This window comes from Rhodnius prolixus, unplaced genomic scaffold (assembly GCF_049639745.1).
Source record: "Rhodnius prolixus isolate KJV_2025 unplaced genomic scaffold, Rpr scaffold_14, whole genome shotgun sequence".
NCBI lineage: Eukaryota > Metazoa > Arthropoda > Insecta > Hemiptera > Reduviidae > Rhodnius > Rhodnius prolixus.
In genome coordinates this window covers 8,667,458-8,688,833 of record NW_027411594.1, presented here as the reverse complement: position 1 = coordinate 8,688,833, position 21,376 = coordinate 8,667,458, and the positions used below count along the sequence as shown (strand labels likewise).

General features: G+C 36.2%; 1 protein-coding gene across 8 annotated transcripts in view; it reads right to left on the bottom strand.

The window, feature by feature from the left end:
• Positions 1-21,376, bottom strand: part of LOC141451822 (uncharacterized) — a 390,222-nt gene that overhangs the window by 135,532 nt on the left and 233,314 nt on the right. For 6 of the 8 annotated variants that reach the window (XR_012457116.1, XM_074123510.1, XM_074123507.1 and 3 more), the window contains one exon: positions 293-384. Coding sequence is in view for 7 of the 8 variants with exons in the window: in XM_074123510.1 (XP_073979611.1) it covers positions 293-384 (92 nt within the window). In the remaining variant the exon portion in view is untranslated. The remainder of the gene's footprint in view (positions 1-292; positions 385-21,376) is intronic. The other 2 variants (XM_074123509.1, XM_074123513.1) reach the window with 1 other exon arrangement.

The window sequence follows — 21,376 nt, the reverse complement described above, 5'->3', positions numbered from 1 at the left end:
AAGAGAAAATCTAAGAGGTCAGCAGCTGGATTCGAACCTGGGACCTCCGCGTGGGAGTCCAGTACGCTAACCGCATAATCCAATGATTGAGGAGGCCTCCTACTCCGAGCGCTAAGGAAGCTCTTTCATTACTTGGACAACCTGGGAAGGTTTTGGAAGTAAGTCTTCCAAAGTAGTGGCACCGAGAGTAACCAAAGACCAAACTACTTGAGAAGAGTAATTGAGAACAGATACTACTCAAAGTGTTTCTGAAATAATAATAATAATAATAATATAGAAAACAATGACGTACTGTGGAATTGATTACCGTTGTGTGACGTCAGATCCCTGGGTTTTTGATCGAGCGCAAGTGCTCTTTCCGTTTCCCCACGTTCTTCCCTGAGCCTAGAACACAAAAAAATATTAACCAATAATTATTTAAAAAAGTTTGTTTAACTTCAATAAATTATCAAAAATATGTTTGATGAAAAGCAACATAGAGCACAAAATGAAAACAATAAGTCTGGACAGGAAATCAATACTATTGATGGGGTGGGTGGGTGGGTTGGGGTATCCTCAGTAAAAAGGAAGAGGAAGAAGGAGATAAAAAAACCCTGTTTTGCTTCAATAGTTTAACAATTAAGAGACCTTAGAACTGAACATTTTCAGTACATGATATGCTTCATTAGAGCGCAGCATGAAAACAGTTTTGTGGGAACTTGATGATTGTATTCAATTAGTTGAAAACGGTCTGGTGCCTGCGTTTAGTTCTAGTAAGCTCGTGCTTAAAGAGTTGTTCAATTAAAATAGCTGTATTAGCACTCGGACAGAAATGCTTACAAAAAAAACATTTTGACGTTCGTTTCAATTGTAAGTAAGTCTTAGATGATATTTGCATCGATAAGTGTATTCAATCAATTATTTTACTGCATGGATTGAATTCGCTGGGAGTTGGAATGATTTAATCCGAACCCAGCCGCTAGATTCTGTATGTCGGTAATTATGTTTCTGTCCAAGAATCTGCAGAATGATTTGTAAAGTTCGTTTTAGATCTTCTGGACAGCCTCCGTCAATGTATGTAGAACAGTACCAAGCAGGATTGGGTGCACTGGAGGTGAGATAATGATCGAAGAGTTGGATATACTTGCTTTTATTTAGGTAGAAGTTCCAGAAAGTGAACCAAGATACACCAAAATCAAAGAAGATCATCTGCGAGGAACCACCACTTCATTTGGTACGAAATAAAAGTCGAACAGTGTCCATCTAGAATAACTGAAGCAATCAACAGAAAGAGTTGGAATGCTTGTTTAGTATTGGATCTTGCATGAAGCTGATGTTTTGGGAAGCTTAAAAACATAAAGCTTACAAATAACCCGAAAGGTTTTCTTTCGCTCTATGAAGGATTCGCTGATGTTCTCGACAGTAATGGTATTCTAATCAATGAATATATTAGGTTTCGTGACCGTAAATTGTTAAACTTAGGATTCTAGGTTAGCGAGGAATCGGTCAAATAAAACAACTCGTCTTTTTGCCAACGTTTCGACACCGAATTTAGCCAACTGCTACAATTTTGTCATTAAAAAATAAATAGATATCCAAATTTTGTACATAATTATTGCTGGGTTTTGTTAAATTTACTTCTAATCTTTTGGTTTTCATAAGGGTTTTTGATTTGTCCTGTGTTTTGTTTTTAACGGTTTGTGTTGTTTAAAAAAATTTCCCAATATTTATTGTATTTACTCTTTTGTTGTAATTAGTCTATTGTATCTGCCCAATTGTAATTACCAAAATTCCCGTGTAAGTCCCGCTATATCTGTATATATATATACCTGCTTCTCCATTTCTGGCTCTTAGTTTTTCTGTAAATCAACCAACCCGCATAGCCAAGTAAGTTTCAATAATTATAAAGAATTTATTGTATTTAACTATTTATTTTTGTATTACTGAATTTTACTGTTTTTTCAATGTTACTGACTCTGTAAATTATTTTGTATTTGTAATATCCAGGCCCTGAAGAAGACAATGTATTTATCGAAACGTTGGCAAAAAGGCGAGTTGTTTTATTTGACCGATTACTCGCCAATCTTGAATCCTAAGTTTTAAATTCTAATCAATATGAGGAAACTTTGTGACGATCACAGTCTTCAGGAAGAGAAATTTAAAAAAACTGAGACAGAATCAATTGAATGATATCAAATACAGTAGCAGGGACTCACAATGCTCAATGATTAGACCAAGACAAGAGTCGAAGCCACAAATTAAAGATGTCCACAAATTAAAGGACCCATTTTCTCCACGTGTTTTTTTCATAAAAGCACAAATGACAAATCTAGATATAGAATTACTTGGCCTGAGATTAAAGAATACCAAGAGAAGGGTTACTCAAACATGTAGGGATAAGTGATAAGAGATAAAAGGCGCTCCCCTTAAATATCGATGAGAAGGAAGTACGAGTAAGGGCTTTCGAAGGGTGGAAGAGAGAGAGAGAGAGTGAGAGAGAATAGCCCTTACCACTCCAGCTGAATGCCACTGAAGAGCACTAGAACTCTAAGGGATTGGTGCATTGATGACGATGGGTTTGACCGTTAATGAAGTAACTGGAGATATTATGGCAAGGACCCAAAAAAAAAAAAAAAAACCCAACACGCAAACTGCCAGGGAGATACCCAGGGTAACTCTGAAGAGATGAATTAATTACAAAGAGAGGAAAACCTCTAATCTTGGGTTAGAATGTTTTGGGTGTTATGTTTGTATGGGGTGGGTGTAGATGAGAGCGAGGGCTTGTATGAGTGTATATATATGATTCAAAGGTAGGGTCTAAGGGATTATACAAGCAAATCTAAGGGGGGATAGCCATAGTTAACTGCAGCTCTACTGCCAAAGTCCTCGTTTCGGCCATCTTCAGTTTCACTTACAATGGAACAAATGATAATTGTTAAGGTCAGGGATATGGAATTGGCTGAAATATATGTGCGGTCTGACATGTGGAAGTGCTACAGAATATCTCTGGTCTGAACACCCACACGATTTCCTATTCTAACACAATTAATATTCTTCAAACTCACAATATTTGACCCAAATTAATGTTCATATACTAAATATATAATTTTACGAGATAACTAAATGAACGAAGTGTAGTAATTCCATGCTCTGTAATCATGACGTGTGAATAGAAATGTCTCGAGTTAATTGAAATTATAAATGGACAAAAATAGGCTAAGGAAACCAAATTCTGAGTCAAAATTGATAATCAATAATACTTCAAGTTAGAAAAAGTCGTGTGAGTAGTTTGCTACAGAATTTTTGGAACAATACATATGATCCTCCCAGGGGGGGGGGGCGAAATTCGAACTCTTGAATAATAACTGTGGAATTGTAGACAAGCAATCCGAGAGAGAGAGAGGAGTTTGACTGCAGTGATCAACAATTGGGGAGTTCTCCAGTGACTCCAGTATGATCGTAAAGGGTGTGCCTACCGCCCTACTACCTCCAGTCGGATTTCCAGCAATGACTGATGAGCTCCCCAGAGAGTTCCAGTTTCAACATTACCCACTAAGTTGTGTACCTTGCTAACTGCTTACACCAACACCAGGATTAGGTTGCATTTAATTGGCATTGGAGGGACAAAGTACCATAATGTGGCCGTGGTATGGTACCCAGATTGTAACCACAATGGTATGCTAGATTCACATGATAGCTACAGAGATATTCTCCCAACAATACACTTACTAATTATTATTTATGGGAGATCCGTTTCACTTATTACACACAAAAACTTCTGTGAACATACCCACACTCACTATTCACCAAATATTTACTGTGGAGTGAGACTGGAAGGACACTTCTACTTTAGAAGTCCAGAGCACCAAGGAATGGAAGCTGAGTTCCCGAAAGATAACATGTCAAACAAGCAGAGAAGTCCCAGACACAGGAAGATTACCGAAAACGCACCGATTACGATACTCTGAAGTTAACATCCTTTTAACCAGATTATTTTTGAGCCCTGGTTGAGACCAATATGGAACTGGCAGCAATATATAAAGTCGTCACAATATGTACGTATCCTCAGACAGATGAATCTAATCGAAAGAGAAACTACGAGCTGTTCCATTCCGTAACAGAGAAGATATCTTAAGGTCTTTCTACGCCCTTTAGAAGGTTGAAGATAGTGGGCTAAGAGAGCCGATTCAGGCTTCAAGATTTCTTTTTTGTTAACGGGGTACTTTGTGCTGCCCGACCATTATCAAACTATTCACCAAGGGCTCTCGAGAGTAGTTCTAAGATGAGAGCTAGGAAGAACCATTCTCCCTGATGAAACAGATATTTCTGGAGATGGTGCCCAAATCAAAGGGGACCAGGCTATCCACACCTCATCTAGGATGAACGTCCAACCACCAAATTAGGAGACGTGAACTAAATAAGAAGTAGCCATACACAGGATTCAAACTGCGGATCTCCCACTTACAAAGCCAAGCTCTAGACTACTATAACCAACACCACTCCCCACATCAAGTCTAATACACCCTGGAACCACTTGCCCCCAGATATTTCCTGAAATTAAGAAGATGTGCTAAACCTTTCTAAGAAAAGGAAGATATTCATTCATTAAATCCTGGTCCTCTATAAGGAGATTACAACCACTTCAGGAGGTGCTGAGAAACCCTAACGTTGGCTAAAGGATTCTGCGCCTCCTGTTCACACCAGATTCTTTGTTTTATCATTTAATCGTTCATCATGAAGAACTGTTAACTTCCTACTTTTTAATATATATATACTTATATTTTTTTAATTATTATTTTATACATTTTTTTATCTAATATTACTCTTGTAGATCTATACTAGTGTTGATTTAATTGAGCACGTGTTTATTATCGCAAGAGTGTTTTCCCTTTCTTGTTTGCTATTTATTTGTACATAGATATAATACAACTTTAAACAGAGATTAACAAACAGATAATAAGTGAATACGCATGCGCCACCATATCATATCACAAAACAACAATGTTAAGTGGGTCTGTTTATTTTAAACCATAAAGATAAAAACTACTGTTTTATATACACATAGATATACATATTTCTCTTTATCTGCTATAAGGTAGGAGGGGGTTTAGAGGAATAAAGGTGTTTTTTAATGAAAATGAACAGAGTATAACACCTGCCTGTTTGTTTTGACGCATCGCAAAACTACCGACACTTATGTGAGAGATATGTAATGTTAACCAGATATGGGCGACAAAAAAATATAAAATATGTTGAAAAAGAAAAAATGTAAAATTTTCTCTTGTTGGGAAATTAGGAAATAAATTTTTTCTATAAATTGAAACATAACCATGTTTTTTTTTGGTGTAATGGGTTAAAAGAAACAAAAAAATAGAATAAGAAAGGAATACGTGAGTAAATAGGAAGTCCTGATAGTAAAATAGAAAAAAATTATAAGTTAGGCACAGGCGTCACGATAGCCGAGCGGTTATAGGCTAGACCCGCAATGCTAAGATGTATTGTTGGTTAGTGGATTCGATTTCTAGTCTAAACCTTGGATTTTATTTAATGGTTTTAATCTTGTAAGGCGCCCCATTAGCTGAGCGGTTATAGGCTAGACCCGCAATGCTAAGATGTATTGTTGGTTAGTGGATTCGATTCCCTGGTCTAGGCCTTGATTTCATTTAATGGTCAATAAGAGAAATTTACAGTAAAGTTTGTTTGTTAGTCGCCTCCGTCCACGACACCTAATTGGTAGTTGGACGTAAAGCACGCCTGAAAAAATAGGCAATTACTTTACTTTTGTTTGTAAGTTAGACCCAGAATAGTGCTTAGAATAATTGAGAATTATAGAGGAGAAAACCTTCAATCAATACATTTTGGTAAATGTATACATTGAAAATGAAACGCATAAAAGGTAGAGCTCCAATGATAGACATGGAGAAAAGATCACAGGAAGTCCACACAACCACAATTACTGGTCCTAAACATTTTTGTTTTTCAAAACGAATTCAATATCGATAGTATTTGTATCGCAAAAAAATTAGGGCTCTAAATTTATCCGGTCTTAAATAGGGTTTTTAACACACGCTGCGTATATTCACGCTGGGACTAAAAAAAAAATTCTATTGTGGTGCATTTATTCTCGTCATAAGTACCATTATTTGATGAGCAATCGTGGTGGCGGCAACGAAAAGGAAATCACATCTAATTTTACAATTTTGGTGTGTGTGTGTGTGTGTGTGTGTTATTTGTAAACAGCTGGCTGATTCCCTCTCTCTGTCTCAGTCTTCTTTGTAAACATTAAACTATTATTTGGTGAAAACGTTCGCTATGAGAAACCTAGTAATCATATATAACTATGTGGTTATTTTGGTGTATGTATTGGTTAAACTTTCAAAAAAATAAAAAAAAATATGTATGTAAACAAAAAATGTAAACTGATGAAATATAGAAATGTGGGAGGAGTCTATTTGTGATTGGATGGTAACGAACTGACCAGGAACTTAGTGAGAGAAAGAGAGTGATAAGGGGAGGGGATTTTTGTTGTTGTTTTGCAACATTACGTACGTGACGCGAATCTCTTATAGCCCGTATGACCATATGTTTACATTTGTCAATTATACCTTTTATTGAATCCTTTCTAATACAGCTGATAGTATTTCATTATAAGTGGTAGGTAATCTAATAGTTTGTCTCCAGCTAGTTTACTGGGAATATCTTAATTTAGGGGAAGGACGCATCTTAAAAGTATAAATACTGAGTGTGAATTTACGTAAATGCACTAAGAACAAGTCAACTGAGTGTTGAACACTAAAAAGAACTTCCTACAACACAAAAATAGCCAGCAACCTTAAATGGACCACTCCAGTAAAATTTATCGTTCCATAGGGAACTCTATAACAGTTGTTACTAAATTGGATTACTATTATAACATATACTCTGCCCGCATTTATATAAATGTTTTTATTAGAAACACCTGTTCCTTTTCCTCATATATATACATGCACAGCTATACTACCTGTATGATAAATTAATTCAATTTAAATAGCAACACGGTCTCAATTAGAAAGCTTGTAAACATGATCGCAAATAATGAGAATCGATAATTTTTTATATTTATTCGTACGTGTAGATATTTAGAGAAAAGATATTATTAATTTCAATGGAGAAAGAGTTTGGAATTAATACTCTTAACATCGATAATTCGATTAATTTTTTTTTTTTTACAAAAATTCAGTAGCTATTATTATTATCGTTCTTGTTTCGAACTCTGTGGTTTTTGGGTCTTGGCCAAAATTTTGGTAAGATGTTTGCTATCATCAGTGTGGCCCTGATATGACCGAGGTAGTGATTAGTGTTTGATTCGTGTGGATGTTTTACTCTTTTTATTGGTTAAACCAGTAGATTGGCAAAACAGCCGCTTAAAGTCACTAACCTTCTTAATTGAGTCTTGGATTATCTGTTTTGGTTAAAGTTAGTCTGTTTTCTGTAATTTGGTTAGGTTGAAACATTGACTGTAACCTTGTCACCTTTAATATTATACTTTTTGTAACAGGCGCCACACTAGCCGAGCGGTTAGAGGCGAGACCCGCAATGCTGAGATGTATTGTTGGTTTAGTGGGTTCGATTTCTAGTCTAATCCTTGTATTTTATTTAATGGTTTTAATCTTGTAAGGCGCCCCATTAGCTGAGCGGTTATAGGCTAGACCCGCAAAGCTAAGATGTATTGTTGGTTAGTGGGTTCGATTCCTAGTCTAAACCTTGGATTTTATTTAATGGTTAAATTTACAGTAAAGTATGTTTTCTAGTCGCCTCCGTCCACGAAACCTAATTTGGTAGTTGGACGTAAAGCTCGCCTTCATAGGCATTCCTTTAATTTACCCTTACTACCCGCTCTTTCCTTTGGCGATAATCTAGTGCTAGTTGATGATAAACTCATGGTATGGAAAGCTAAGGTGCTATTTACCTTTCTCTTATTCTTGTCTCCCTAATGTTGCTTTATCCTTTTCCCCAAATGCTGCGAAGGAGTGTCCAGTAGGATACAATCATTGCATTTAATTAGTTGGTCTTTATGTTTGTTTGGGGTTCTGTCTTTGATTTCCGAGTGGTCTTTCATCAGGTGATGTGTGACATGAATGTAATGATTTGTCAATTTGTTTTTTTTCTCTCTCTAAGGATTTCCAGGACTTATCTGTCTGCTGCAGCCTGTGGGAAACTTAGTGCAGTGTGGCATTAGCGCTACGTAGTTTAACATCCTCTTAGTCTGAACTATTATAGCAGAAATTCTTAGGATTGCAGTCTTTTCATTTTCCAGTTTCCAACAGGGAAACTGTCACCAAATTGTAAAAACCACTTTTCTGGCTCAGTTATCCTAAAAATGTTTTTTTTTTTTTCTTTTGATCAGTGGAAACCTTAAATGTTCCATAAACTGCAAGAACTTGGATGGAAAGCAAGTGAAGTTAAAATGATTGGAGAGATGTCAGATAGAGTAAGAGCTAAGATCGTAAAGTTTCAGTAACAGTAGTACAGCCTTCAACAGAAGGGAATATAGACATTAAGCATCCAATTTAGTTATGTGTTTGTGTAGATGTGTTAGTGTGAGTGAAGGAAGAAGACATAGCCAATGAGATTAGTGAGAATGGAAAGTGAAGACACAACTCCGGAGTCAGCTGAGTGGGCGAGAGAGAGAGGCTGCTGTAGGGCCATCAATCTTCGTTAGCATGGCAACTCACCTCTCTGTTCCGCAGTGGAGTTTATATTGGTGCTGACAAGCAAAAGACCGACAGAGAGAGAGAGAGAGGTAGAGTAGTTACTCTTGGGGGCCTTGTGGAGTGCGAGCGAGACAATGCTTCATAAACAGATTGTGACGTCTGTCTGTCTGCCTGCCTGCCTGCCCCCGGACAAGGTAGAACTTGCGAGGCCGATCTTCACCAAGACTAACTAAAGAAATACGGTAGGCATTGGCAGTAAGAGATCAAAACTGCCCCCAACACCGCCCAATTAGGCTCCTAAGATGATTTATCTCCTTTCTGTGGGCAAATCAGGTGCACAGTATCATGACGCGTAGTTTTAAATTAAAAAATAATAATTTAAACAAACCTATACTCAAAACGTCAATTGAGTTAACAAGTTTGGAGTTACAAATGCTTTTAGGTGTTACTCAATTTTATTTACAGTCTCATTGAATATTGGGGGCCCAATCAAAATTTAAGAGTTGCAATGTTTATCTTTTTGAAAGGGTTAACAAAGAACACTAACTAAACCTATTCGGGTTCGAATCCAGCAGCTGACCCTTAGATTTTCTCTTCCTAGGAGCTTCTTACAGCTAACTGTCCGGGTGATGGACATTGTTGTCTGTAACGAGAGAACACTGTCCGGCGGACGGCAGTGCACTGAAAAAAACTCCGGGCGCCAATAACCTTAGATTTTGACGCGCCTTAAATCATTTTTTTTAAAAAAAAATCTAACTAAAAATCTTCACTCAGAAGACCCCCAAAACGGACATCGAAAACACGAAATCAAAAATTTAGAAGAAATAATATTAATATTCAGAAATGGAGAGGAAGATGCTGTGCTTACAGCTTCCAGCTGAATAGTTCAACACTACAATAAAGTACTTAAAAGACAAACACACACATACATTTACATTGGCGGCTTAATATTAATATTGTACTATTATTATTAAATCACTGTATAATAATAATTATTATTATAATATTGTTACAAATTATAATTATTAACGCGAATATGTTAACACTTGGGTAATTAATAAGCTAACCTGTAACAATACTCAGCTTTGTTCCTCCAGGATTACATTACTTATTGTTCTGGTTACCGGTAACTGTATTAAATCTACAGGATTATTTACCAGGTAACTGGTGTGAAAACAGTTCCCCGCTCTTAGATTAGTCAATTATTAAAATTTAATTGATACATATTCCTATAATAATGAATAATTTACTTAAGTTCAGTTGCTTTTTTTTTTAACTGACTAGATGTTCCAGTTTAAATTTTAGATATTTTAGATTAGCAATAATTCTCCAGTTCTGTCTCTTAGTATCTGTAACTCAACCAACCCGCATAGCCACGTAAGTTTTCAATAATTATAAAGAATTTATTGTATATTATTTTTATATTACTGATTTTTAATGATTTTCTGTGTTACTGATTCTCTAAATTGTTTGTATTTTTGTATTTGTAATATCCAGGCGCTGAAGAAGGCAATATATTAATCGAAACGTTGGCAAAAAGGAGAATTGCTTTATTTGGACCGATTCCTCGCCAATCTTGAATCCTTAGTTTAATAATTTACGGTCACGAAGCCTATATATTCAACTTACGTCAAATGTTAACTATGAGTAAAGAATTTCTTTAGACTAGTTCTTTAATGTAGAAGGGAATGAATAAAATAGGGATTGGTGGCAGGGCGAGCCCAACGATCCTTCTTTATATCCAAGACCGAGGCTCTATAGCCGCTTGAGGTTGAGATTCTGGGTAGTCCTACGCCCAGCTTTAGGAACTTAGCTCCTGTCTACTTCCTCAAGAACAGACAAGGAGAGCAGTGCTTCTTCCTCAAAAAATGCAATATGACCGTAACAGGAAACGAATTGCAACGTTAAGTTGGCCAATCCGGTTGATGTATATCGCTCAAAATCCCTTGATACCAACAGAATACCAAGTTTCACCTTTCAGCAACGTTTTAGCTTTAAAGGTATTCTAGATAAAGATGAGGATGATGGATTTGGAGGAACTATTATTTTCTTACCTCACTTTCGGGTGAAAGTTGAGCATCTAATAGCGTTAAGTCTTTGCTATTCTGATTGTTAACCTAAGTTCGGCTAAGTTCGAGATTTACCGATAGGGAAACTGTTTAGAGGCTGCCTCCATTCTACGGAAGGTCATAGGGGGGGAGAGGGGAACCCGTGTTTACCATCCGCGTGCCGTTTCCATTGTAGAGTAGGGACTGTGAGTATAGAGTATTGCCACATCAATATTTAAAGTCCCTTCCACTCAACATCAGATTCTGTGTATAGGTACCCTGTTGCTTGGTTTTACTGTGGGGTACAGCGTCCCGAGGGCATGAGAACTCCACCCCCGCACGAACTAATAAGAACAGCCAGGGGTGTATGATGGTGAGGTAGGAACCGAGAGGGGAGAGCACGTTGTGTTGATTAATTTGCAGTTTGCCTCAATTAGAAGCCATAACTGGTGTAAGATGGATGGAGCATTGTGAATAAGATCTTAGTTTGCTCCCATAACAGCATCACCAGCCAGCAAAGTACCACACCACTCCCTTCTAAGTTACCAAAGTAACAAAGCTCCAAGACGGAAAGCAAGTGAGAGAGAGAGATGGATAGACAGCCAGTGAAAGCGGAAAGACAATATCTTGGTGTTGATGCCGGCCTTCAAGGCAATATCTTCAAGACGTAACACACTCAGATACATTGAAGAAGACGTTGCAAGTAAGCTCGGGAAGTACAAGACAGACAGTGCTAACCAAGTTTTCCCTCTTCCTTACCAAGACAGGGTAAGAAGTTACGGTTTTGGGCGGAGGGGGCTTTGCATTTTCTTGCAATATTATATCTTTGGCTATGCGATGGAAATGGGTGGGGGAACATTATTAATCGGTGGCTAGTAGAGGGGGAAGGAAGTCCACAGTTATAACCAAAATATTGATTCCTTCCGTTGGTGCAGTGAAGCCTGTTTTGGTTTATAATGTTCTTGAAATTAGAAAAAAACTCAAAAAAAGCATTCTTAGTTACCATTAACTTAAACGGAACTAATCAAGTGGAACCTGGAAGCAATGAAATCCAGTCGAAAATAATGTATGTTTAGAAAGCACCTGAAAACTCAAAAAAAAAAAAAAAAACGCTCAAGCTTTATTTTCTGTTTTAGATCAGGATGTCCAGCCTTTTAGAACTTTCTGGAACCATTTTGGGCAATGAAGTCTAAAGCTATAGACCACTCCCACCTTTTTTCTCCAAATCTTCCGTTCAAGCTTTATTTCCTTTTTTTTTTTGGATCAGGATGTCCAGCCTTTTTAGAGCTTTCTGAAACCACATTGGGCAATGAAGTCAAAAGCTTCTGGATCTTTTCCACCTTTTTTTCTCCAAATCTTCCGTTCTAGCTTTATTTCCTTTTTTTGGATCAGGAGGTCCAGCCTTTTTAGAGCTTTCTGAAACCACATTGGGCAATGAAGTCTAAAGCTACAGGATCTCTCCCACCTTTTTTTCTCCAAATCTTCCGTTCTAGCTTTATTTCCTTTTTTGGGGGGATCAGGATGTCCAGCGTTTTTAGAGCTTTTTGGAACCACATTGGGCAATGAAGTCTAAAGCTGTAGACCACTCCCACTTTTTTCTCCAAATCTTTCGTTCCAAGCAAACTGTTCGTTATCGTCTCACCAGTTTTCCTTTTTTTTTTTTACACAAGATCTTTCTTTTCTACTTCTTGGGTGATCCAGATGTCTATCGAAACTACTTTTATACAAATTTACTAATCTGTAAATCATTAAAGACATCAAAAAAAACCTCTCCGACAATGACGCAGTTTAAAGAAAGTTAAGCCACATTAATGTCAAAACAGCTTAAGATTATCTGAATTAACCCTCCCAAAATAGAAATAATTTTTTCAACAAGATTTCCACCCGAGAGGAAAACTTACAATGCTGGAAAAACAACCCTGAAAAAAGAAAAACCTAATTTCACACAACAATTTCCATCCAAGTAAATGATATTTGCGAGTAGTGAAAAAGATGTTGAATGCAAATCCTCAGCGTTGTGTACGTGAGTGCATAAATGAAGCATGATTTGGCCCCCCTCTCCTTGCACAATATGCTTACTTTAATATGCATGCGGTCGCCATTGAAGATTGCTATTGACTCAAGGTATAAAAGAGAAAAAAGAAATGCAACCTAGAACAGCAAACATTACTCTGGCCAAAAAAGGAGACAAAGCAAAAAGCAAATAAACGCGAATGCTTATTTTAAAATGCATGACGTAAAGAGAAAAAAAGACCTACCCATTCTATAAGTCGGAAGTAAACACATTGCTTCGTACGAATGTCAACGCCCTCTATCATAAAGAGAACCAACTACCTTTTTATTTCCTGTAAAATTACTAAAAAAAAAATAAGAAATAGCAGGAACAAAGAAGCTTTTAATTCAGATATCCTTTCTAAAGATACAATAGATCTTTAAAATTAAGAAAAATTATTTTAAATAACACCACCACTGTTACTTGTATTTTCCATTATCAAGAAAATCACTTGCGAACAATAGTTCGGAATCTCCTAAGCAAAAACTTTAAAAGTTAAGTTTAAGGATTAAGTAGCTAAAGATATTCATATTTTTATGATAGGCAATCTTAAGTATCCTAAAGTACTTCAACAATTATTTGATAATAAAACATCTTTACAAGTAAGGCGCCACGGTAGCCGAGCGGTTAGAGGCGAGACCTGCGAAGCTAATATGTGTTGTGGTACTGGGTTCGATTCCCGGTGTTAGGCCTTGGATTTTATTTAATGGTTAATTAAAAGAAATTTACAGTAAAGTATGTTTGATAGTCGCCTCCGTCCACGACACCTAATTGGTAGTTGGACGTTAAGCCCCGCCTGAAAAAATAGGCGATTACTTTACTTTTTTTTTACTTACATCTTTACAAGTACACAATTAAAGGGACTGCAATAAATTAAAAATTTAGTTATTTATTTGATATTAACTGTGAATAATTTGTGCTCTCTTTTACTTTTGTAGCGAAAAATTTCTAATTTTAATAAAATTGGTTAGTATTTTCCTTTATCAAAAGTAAAAGAAGGTAGAAAAATGAAAAATACAGCTCTGCCATTTTATTACAGGCCAAAGAGGGCGTGGTGTAACGTACATGGAAGGTAGGCGTGGTTCAATAAACAGTTCTCGCTTCTGATTGGCTCTTCAGCCCACCCACTTTTCACACTTCCATTCTGCACTGTGGTTGGCCAATTCTTCATTATCAATTATTTCTATGAAAAATAATAGTTTAATTTTTTTTACTAATTTTCCCTCCGTAGGTATTTAATGAAGAATCCAAATATGTAATAAAAAATGTTCTCAATAAATACTTGGAAAATAAAAGATTTTTCTCGCTTAATGTCTTGTTTTCTATACTAGTAATGTAAGGGTGAACAGGAAATTGGGAATAATGGGTATTTTCTTGGGAAGTAGGTAAAATAAAATTGTGGGTCATGTTTCACCTATTGCTCAACGCCATTTTGAATGTTTATTTGCTGTTATTTAAAGATTTTTAAAGATTTAATGATTAATAATTTGATACCTCCTATTATAGTCAAATGGTGAGCTCATCTTTACTGAACAAATATTTTGAAAATGACCAGCAAATGGGTCTGTGACAACAAATTCTAAGCAATATTAATAAAAATTTAATGCAGTAAAAGAACTTAAATATTATTGTTATAAAATTTGAATAAAACACAGAAGCTTTTTCGAACGTTTATAAAAGGCTTTAATTATGAACTGAAGAATAAATAAAATGTTAGGTACTTGCTGATTTGTGTACCTTTTGGCGTTTAATCAACTCTTATACTTAACATTTTAAACTGTAAGTTTTAGTTAAGGAGATTTTAGTACCATTTACAGAGCGGTAAGCTGTAAGAAGCTCCTACGAAGGAAGCTCTTACTAAGGGCCAGCGGCTGGATTTGGACTGAGAATCTCCTGATCGGCTTGGGAATCCAGTTTACGCTGAACACTGAGCTAATCCCTTCTAAATTCATTAAAATAATAAAAGTATACATTTTTAAAAGGTTCTTTGGGGATAGGGAATTAGGTAATTAAATAAAAATATTAAAATAACTAAAATGTATGCCATTAATTAAGATTTCTTTCTACCCAGAATAAGAATTTTGTCCTTTTGTTTTTTTAGCATAGTGATTCGAGTTTGAATTATAGATAAGGTTTCGAATATTCAGGGTTTTTTGTGTCTAAGAACTCTTAAAATGAAAACTTCTAGTGTGGGAAGAAAAGCCTAGCTCCTAATGTGAGGACAATATCCTAGCTCCTAATGTGAGGACTATATCCTAGCTCCTAATGTGAGAACAATATCCTAGCTCCTAATGCTAATACATTAGGAGCTAAAAAATTATAATTATGTTAGTTTTTTTATTAATGCTACTTAATGTTTGCAGTTACTATTTTCTTTCATCACGGTTTTGGATGTATTATTTAATATTTATAGAAAATTATAACTTTGATTTGCTGTCTGAATTCCTCGTAAGTTCTTAAAAAATAAAAATAAAGAACAAAGTGGCAAGACCGCTAGCTGAAATGAAATCAGCAGCATTCGTAGTGCGCAGGCGCCCCCATTGTATTTTTTAATTTCCTTTCTTGTTAGTTTAATTTTAATATTTTTCTAATCTTAAATTATATGTGGAGGATAGAAAGAGATGAAAGAGTAACAGGTTCCTGGAGAATCTCTCATAAGCTTAATCACTCCCCCCACCCTTCCAGTTCTTTTTAGACGTCTGTTGAGATTTTATTTCATTTTATCATCTGTTAAATCTACTGCCTTATAAATTATCATTTGTAGACATTTATTGTGGCTGCGCGCTCTCGCGGACGTTTGCTTAAAACATTCACAAATTTTTTGTTTTGTTTTGTTTTTTTTGGTTCTTTTCATCTTTTTTTATTTCGGACGTCATACGGGGGTACCTCAGAGATGTATGACATCTTGGCATTTTAGCTTCCGTTGTAAAAAAAAAATTACATTAATAATACATCCGGAAGAGAAGGAATCTTTTTTCGTTTTATCTCCGTCAGTTATTATGATGTTAGTAACTCAATAAATGCTTGTTTACGGGCCAGAAATTACGCGATTACTCTCTTTTATCACAGTTCACGTATTTAAATTTTTTTTTTTTTTGAAACTTGGTATTTGTAAAAAAAATTAAGCAGAAACAACATGAATCTATCCGCTAAAATCACAATGCCGGTTAGCCGATTTCCATCTAATTTGAAATTTAGGTTGGACATTTTTTATCCTGATTAATATTTATAAGAAGATAAGTTCATTAATAACGCTGCTATTGCACATTTAGAGACGTCTAAATAACCACACCACCCTCGTCAGGTTTTTTGACGATGATCAAATTTTCAAGTTGTAGAACTTTAAAGGAAGTGTAGTTACACTATTTCTCCTGGTATTGCACAATTTCTCCTGGTATTGCGATATTACTGCTTATAACGCCGCGATAACTCAAATTTTCAATGGAAATTCCTATTCGGTTGTGTTTTGAGAGTGAAAAACTTATAAAAGAGCCAAAATCAGATCTTTATCCTCTGGTGGAGGTCGTCACTTGCTACTCTTCCAATTTGAAAGGAAATCTTCCAGAATATATATAAAAAAAAATCGATTTATTAAGAAGAATTTCGTTTGACTAAAAGCTTACTATCTGATCCGGAACTAAATAACTGATTTGAACTTCCTCTGAGAATGGTTGAAAATACGAAATTGATCAATTGATCAATGGTTTCAATTGATTGAAAACAAGCACGTCTGCACGTCAGCAACAGCGAGGACTATTTAATAAGGTCCTGGAAGTTGAATTTTACAATTTTCAAATCGAGAATGCATGATTATACTATAATAATTCAAGCAACTCCACAATTAACCAGAAATCATGCTAAGGAATTCTAGCAGAGAAATTACTCCCAGCTCCCAGGACAGTACACTTGAGTTTTGATACTGAAGTGGGTGATGATTATTAATAGCCACGAAATGTCTTCCTGGTGTAGAAGTACATCGCCGGAGTATGGGGGGAGGGGCCACAGGTTTTGTACGGTCCTAGGACTGCGGCTAGAGCGCAGTAACGTTGGCTGAAACTCTACTGAATGTAATAACGAAACCTGATTGAGCAATTAAGCAGGCGAGATTGTCTAAGTGGGAATAGAGGTCTGCGCATTCTAGACACTGTATACATACATATACATGGGCACGGATGATGGAATTGCCTGGCAGACTTGATTAGAACTAGTATCTGTGTGAGTGAACACACCAACCGACACACAGCAACACCAACACAACCCGTTTAACTGTGCGAGTTGGTACCACTGCTGCCAGTTTGATTATGTACGCCTTGTCACATTTGACAATCAAATGAAATTTTCATTAACCCCATCAAAATGAATGTTATACATTAGATGTTTTAATAAACATTACTCTAGAATATTCTGGCCATTTTGGATGCAACTTTTGTTCATTAATTCGGCTAAATTATAATTTAAAAGTAATCCCAATTATTTAGTTACTTTCTCTTACTTTTAGTAAAAGAAAGTATATTTCTTCTGATATTGCGATATTTATCCTGTTACTGATATATTTTTCCTGGTATTGCACTATTTCTCCTGGTACTGCGGTATTTCTCCTGATATTGTAACATTACTCCTTGTAACACCGCGGTAACTCAAATTTTCAATGGAAATTTCTATTCCCCTCTGACGGTCGTATGACCAAGAGTATGGTCTGTCAGTTGTTTATATTTTTTTTTGTATGTATTATTATTGTATTTTTTCTTTTATAAATAAAGGCTTATTATTATTATTATTATTATTATTATTAAATTCCTATTCGGTTGTGTTTTGAGTGTGAAAAACGTGTAAAATGGCTAAAATTAGATCTTTATCTTCTAGCAGACAACTGTCACATGCTACTCCTCCAAAGAGCAGGCTAACTAAAGTAATTCTCAAAATCTGTAATTCCTCAAGATTAGGTTATAAGAAGAGTGTAGGAAGGAAACATCCTCAAAGAATGTAACAAGACCTTTGAAGAAAATGGGGAATATTGGGTACCAGAGAAAGATTATCCTACTTGATCCTCACAATTTCCTAGAATTTTCCTGGGATACTTATAGATACCAGAGTTAGGCACATTAGAAGGAAGTTAATCAACTTTCTTACATAGAAGTATCCTTAAGAGCTTCAATTTTTACGGGAAAAATGTTTCCAATAAATGTTTTATGTCTGATAATTCTAATAGAGCTCAAAAAATAAACATAAAACTATATCTGTAGCACCATAATCCAAATTACAAATTAGAAGTCCCTTCGATTTTTCCATTTTTTACTTAATATGGACAGTCAGACCATTTTTTTTTTTCGAGATCAGGAGCTCAAAACATAAAAAACGATCAGACACTTTCTCCTACAAGGGATTAAGAGGAAGTGAAAATGCATTTTGGGTGAAAAGAATAATCACAAAAAAATGGAAAAACCATAGGAACGCGAAATTTGATACTTTGCATGAATGCTGTTGCTAGCGATACTGAGATTATGATTGGAAACTGCTACTTTATTGCATCCCTGAATGGTTTATTCTTGGATCAGGATACCAATTCTGATTTTAATCTAACAAAGTAAAACTGTTAATATATATACCATATACAATTTATTATCACCATTTTTATGCCACAATATAATTGAATATACTTCCTACAAAATGAAGCTAATAAATTATCAAGGTTATTAGAATTTTTATGCGTTAACACGATGATAAATAAATAAATAAATAAAAATAAAGATAAATCAGTAAAAAATAAAGATAAATTGGTGAGAAGTTAAGCAAACAGTTTTGTGAAATGAGGTGAAACGAAAGAAGCCAATGAATGAGTTTTTATGCTTCGGTCGTCCCGTCTGGAGAATAAAAGGTAAATATTACTGGAGGTGATCACATTACCTATTGGGGAAGATGACATTTAGTAGGGTGGGAGGGTCTGGGAACTGAGTAATAAAGTAACAATAAAAGTGTTTATAAAAGGGAGACAATGGAAGGTCCTTGTAACATGACCGGATTGTCCTAGACGTTGAGTCTTAGACGGAGAGAACTGGCAAAGCAAAGGGGAAGGAAAAAGCTACAAACTGGGTGGAGGCCTTGTGAGTTTTGTGTTTCAGTGGATATAATAATTACGTTATTATTGTTGGAGCTTGGGGCGGGTGGGCGGGCGACCAGGAGGCGGCTAGGCCTTCGTTTTTACGTAACTTCCAGTAAAGAAAGCACATTAGCGTCAGCTAGAGGGATGGCGCTTCTGGTGGTGAACCCCCTGGAACTGCTCTCCGCTCCCCATGGCGGGGGCGTTAAAAGCATTTTCTCATTACACCTTTCTTTCGGCTCAAGGCGAACCAACGACGGACAAAAACTGTGCAGCCATTTCCGGCCTGTTTCTTAGGGTAACTGTTGTTTGTTTTGCTTTATTATCTTTATTTCCCTCACTCTTATGTGCGAAGACACATAATGTACTCCTTAATGTCACTTTTTGAGCTGTTCCTCTAAGGCGTTGTACAAAAAAAAAAAAAAAAAGAAGCTATTATTTGGAAATTTCAGGAGCAGCTATAGATTAAGGTGCCTTGGAAGAATGATTGATTCCCTTCAACATACTGGAGTAGTACATCCTGCAGGAGAAGTGCCCAGAGTTGAATATCAAGAAGATGAAGTTAAGAGAAAATCTTTGCAGCAGCAATCGCTTCAATAAAGATGAATTTGGGGGGGGACAGATTTCTGGAATGCATGAAAATAAAGGGACTATAGCATCAAAAAAAAAAGAACGATTAATTTTTCATCAGTTTTTTGATTTTTTTAAAATTTATTTTAGAATATACAATCTGTATACATTGTATACAATCAGTAAATATGAAGAGTATGATGAACTGGTGCGGGAGGAGAGCAGGAGGAGAGAAACTACCCAGCGGTAGCACTCTCTATAGGAGAGAGGAGAGTAACAATTTAGGCCTTCAGACTACAAGGAAGTCGCGGGGCCACTGGCGATTCAGTCGGCGAGGAGTATTAGGAATGTCAGAAGAAGTGAGAGACAGTACAAGAGGATTAGAGTTAGTCGAGAGAGTTGTTTTTTGGTTTTTAAAACAGGAAAGAATAATGCGATTCTTAATGCGGTTTTGTGTGTGTGTGTGTGTGTGTGTTCAGTTCACTTGTATTTCCGGTGAAAACTCCGGAAAATATGACACAATTTCATACTTCCTCTCACTTATGAGTTTAGAGAAATTAAAAAAAAAGAAGTTTAATTATAAACTATGGCAAAAAAAATAAAATAAATAAATAAAAGTAAGAATTCACAACTTGTGTGAAGTTCGTGATTATAGCGCATGATGAGGAAATGGTGGAAGTAAGATTGGCAGTAAAGCATGGGCTATTTTTGCCACCAGTCCAGTTAAAAACAAGAGATATGAAACAATGAAAAGAGATTATATACAATAGAAAAACAGCAGGAGGTGGAAGAACTGAGGATGGAAAGCAATGTGAGAGAAGAAATGAAAGAAGTGTGGTGGACATACCGTGCTGCAAAAGAAAGGAGGGTCTGGGGGGGTGAGAGCAAGCAACAGAAAGGGACTGAAGAAGAAGATGACGGTGGCAATAGTAATAAAAGTGTATCTGCAGGAGGTGATGTCGTGGAAGAAGACGAAGAAGAACAAGAACAAGAAGGATTTGTGGTAGGGGAGAACTGGTCGATTTACGACTTTGGGTTGTTGTTGTTGTTGTCCCAGGAAGAGATGAAGGTGGTAGTTGTGTGGTTCGGTTTGGACATAAACACTAAATGCATCTGCTACAGTGGTTGGGAAGTTCTCGGTTCAACCGGAAGGGATGTAACAGCAATGAAATGATTTAAAAATGGACAAGGGTTGAGTCCTTTCTACCTAGTAGTAGTAACAGCATGAAGTAATCCTGCTAAAGGATAAAAGTAAACAGTAATAAGGGAACATCTCTCCCATAATCTCCCAGTATATTGTTCATTCTGAATGCTTTAAGTTGGCAAAGAACTCAAAGAAAGAACTAATTGCTCTGGCAGAATTGTTCTGTTACACTTACCGATTCATCAGTAGCAGGTGACACAAAAAGTAAAAAATCTACTCCACTGTCCAGGGTAGTTACAGCAAGAAAGAGTTGCCAACTTCAGCTTTAAGAAAATTAATTCTTAGTTCTGGGGATGTAAAGAGATTCGTTGTATACAATAAGGAATATGGCGAAAAGGAAACGAACAAAATTATAAATTCCGAAGTATCCGGTTGCAGAGAGAGAGAGCTAAGTAGAGAAGGTTTTCCTTATATATCCCTTCCCCCAACAAGGGGGGGTTTCATTAAATCCAGATTGGGGCTACACAAGATGGGGGAGGGGAAATGAAATATAGACGGATTATCCAGTGGGATACCACAAGCATTTAATTATTTACTGGGGCTTCTTTTTCTTAAATAAACGATTTTCTCAACGATAAATGTAAGGCTCCAATGATTCGCTTTTAAAAGAGAAGCATTCATTGTGCTTCACATTCTTCAAAGTCTTTGAATCTTGCATCTGATTTTTAGGTAGGACTATTTTCCAAAAAATGAGGTAGGAGCCCCTTTAAATGAGAGCTTAACGCAGCACTT